This window comes from Phalaenopsis equestris, unplaced genomic scaffold (assembly GCF_001263595.1).
Source record: "Phalaenopsis equestris unplaced genomic scaffold, ASM126359v1 Scaffold000661, whole genome shotgun sequence".
Lineage (NCBI taxonomy): Eukaryota > Viridiplantae > Streptophyta > Magnoliopsida > Asparagales > Orchidaceae > Phalaenopsis > Phalaenopsis equestris.
Window position 1 is genome coordinate 31,585 of NW_018165101.1, and position 2,663 is coordinate 34,247.

The 2,663-nt window shown below is 40.4% G+C and overlaps 1 protein-coding gene across 1 annotated transcript in view; it reads left to right on the plus strand.

Moving 5' to 3' along the window:
* The first annotated feature begins 316 nt into the window (after window positions 1–316).
* The window catches only part of LOC110030124 (protein NPG1-like), a 16,723-nt gene continuing 14,376 nt past the window's right edge, over window positions 317–2,663 (plus strand). The window contains exon 1 of the mRNA XM_020732702.1: window positions 317–779. Coding sequence (XP_020588361.1) covers window positions 606–779 — 174 coding nt within the window. The 5' untranslated portion in view covers window positions 317–605. The remainder of the gene's footprint in view (window positions 780–2,663) is intronic.

The window sequence follows — 2,663 nt, forward strand, 5'->3', positions numbered from 1 at the left end:
TTAAGAAAAACACAGGTAGATCTAATAAGACTTTGACATATTGTATAAAAAATGAACTTAATCTATAATAATTAAATGAAAATATAACACTCAGTAGTAGTACCCAACTAAGAAAAAGTTTTCATATAGCCGGCCCCACTTAGTGGGATAAATGATTATTGTTGTTCAATTATATATATTTTTTATATTTTAAAATAAAAGCATTTAACTATTCTGTATTTATTTAAAAATATTTATAAAAAAAGTCGAAAAATTTTTTCAACGCAAGAAATGTAAGGAGTGGCATCTTAAGCCCAAACGCCAAATGTCTAATTTATAACACCACACACAAAATAAACGCAAAAAAACACAGGGAACCTTCGTTGCACGACTTCTTCGTCCCCGCGATGTGCGATCTCGCCCTTTTCCTCCCCACCAAACTTGTTCCTATTAAATCCAACACTCGCATCTCCGCCGCAACGAGCCGCAGAAGCTCCCTATTCATCAGCCTCGATCCTATTCCATCCGCTATTCGTTTGATCTCCCCGCCTCCAATTCGTTTCGGCATCCTGTTTGATCGGATGCGGTTAAGGGGATGTGAAGGCTGCAGAGGGGGAGACTAGCTAATGGGGGTTGACGAGGGGGAAGGAGAGGGGGCGATTGAGATGCCGATGCAGTTGCGGGAGTTGTCTGCAAATGGCCGATCGGTGAATGCGTCGGAGATTGAAGCTAAGCTTGATGAGGGCGAAATCGAGGATGCCGAATGCTTGATCCGCGATGGTCTTGCCCTCAATTTTGAGGTCTGAATTCTGTTAAACAGCTTTTTTTTTCTTAATAAGTTCAAGAGGCTGAAAAGCCAATTTCATTTCAATGCCCGATTTTGTTCGTAGGAATTTTTTCTCTGGCCTTCATGCATTGACTGTTTCTGTGTTGTTGTATTCCGAAGCTAGATATAGGATAGATGGAATATTTTTGGGGACTAAATAAATTCCAATATATTCTTGTGGAAGCATTTTTGGCAATCTCGGGATCATTGGATAAACCACTAATCTTTATGTTTTCCACTTTATGGCCAAAAAATATCCACTTGGATCTTGACAAATCTGGCAGTGGCGAAATGATCGTCGCCGCCTGTGAACACAACACAAAGAAGGGTTTCAACCTTTGTTTTTGTGGGACAGAGGAAAGCTAGAACTGGCCGGCTATTTTGGCCGACCACCCATCAAAATGACCACCAAGGAATGACCACCGAAAGCCAACCGCCAAAGTGTCGACCACTAAGGGCCGACCATCAAAGGCCGACCACCAAAGGGCAGACCATCTTGGACCGGCCACTTGATGCCAGTGAATCTAGCAACGAGGACGTTCCAGGGAGACAAATCTAAGCAGGAAATGGACCATGATACCCCTCACAACTATCTTAATACAGAGGCATAAATGTAATATTTTTTCCCTCTTTCTCTCTCTGTAAAAAGAGGACTTCTATATGTAAAGAAGGGTCCCATAAGCTCTCTCTCAACCCCCGTTTCCTCGCTTGTACCTTTCAAGTTGTGTGGAATAAAAGAGGTCAAAGTGCCCCCGGACCACCCCTTTTGCCCCCCACACGGAACAATTCTTTTTCTCTTTCTCTAAATCTCTTTTCTCCTTCCCTCAGATTTTGCACTTTATTTCCTGGGCACGTGTTAAAAGATAGATTTGGGTTCAACATCCTAAAAAATATGGTGAACGTGGATCATATCATTAATAAGAAAACAAGCAATAAATAGAAAAAACACTTCTGAGAGACACTTCCAGCAAAGAGCTCGCAAAGGCGAGTTCAGAAGCTAAACACGTTCCTGACGAAATTCAAGTGTTAAAAGATAGATTTGGGTTCAACATCCTAAAAGATATGGTGAACGTGGATCATATCATTAATAAGAAGACAAACAATAACTAGAAAAAACACTTCTGAGAGACACTTCCACCAAAGAGCTCGCAAAGGCGGGTTCAGAAGCTAAACACGTTCCTGACGAAATTCAGTAAATATTCGGGGACTCTGACGAGTCCAGAAAGAAAACACTCAGATTATAATTTGAGAGCCTAAAACAAGCTACAATAGATTGACTCTTTGGTTGTTGTTGAATCCTTGGCTTAAGACTCTGTTTAGCGCAGCTGTGGATTATTTATAATCTGTTGATAAGTCGATTATTTTGATAATCTGCAAATTATCAGAATAATCTAGCTTATTCAAACTTACTTATTGGTGGTTAAATGACATTCCTGCCCCTGTCTGATAAAATTGTTTAGGGCAACTTATTTAGAATAGCTTGTTGGTAGAAAAGAAGTATATAGTGCAGAAACATACGATAATGACAGGAATGTTCTAAAAGAAACCATATAGTTCTCACACTCTAACGAGTATCAGAAGAACTAAAAAAAGTACAAATACAGGTACAACAATAAGGAGAAATATTAAAATATTTAACTTCAGACTCTAGCTACGTCGGTCCTCAACGTCGATCGTCAACTGCACTGTCAGCCTGAGAAAACATCGGATTTACATGACTGCTGACATGACTACTGTCAGTGTAATATGTGGGATTATCAGCCAATCGGAAGAAACCACAACGAGCTGAAACACCCCTGACACAATCATAGAACTGCCTCCCAAAGCTATGCTCCTTACGTGACGTTAGCAACGGAGA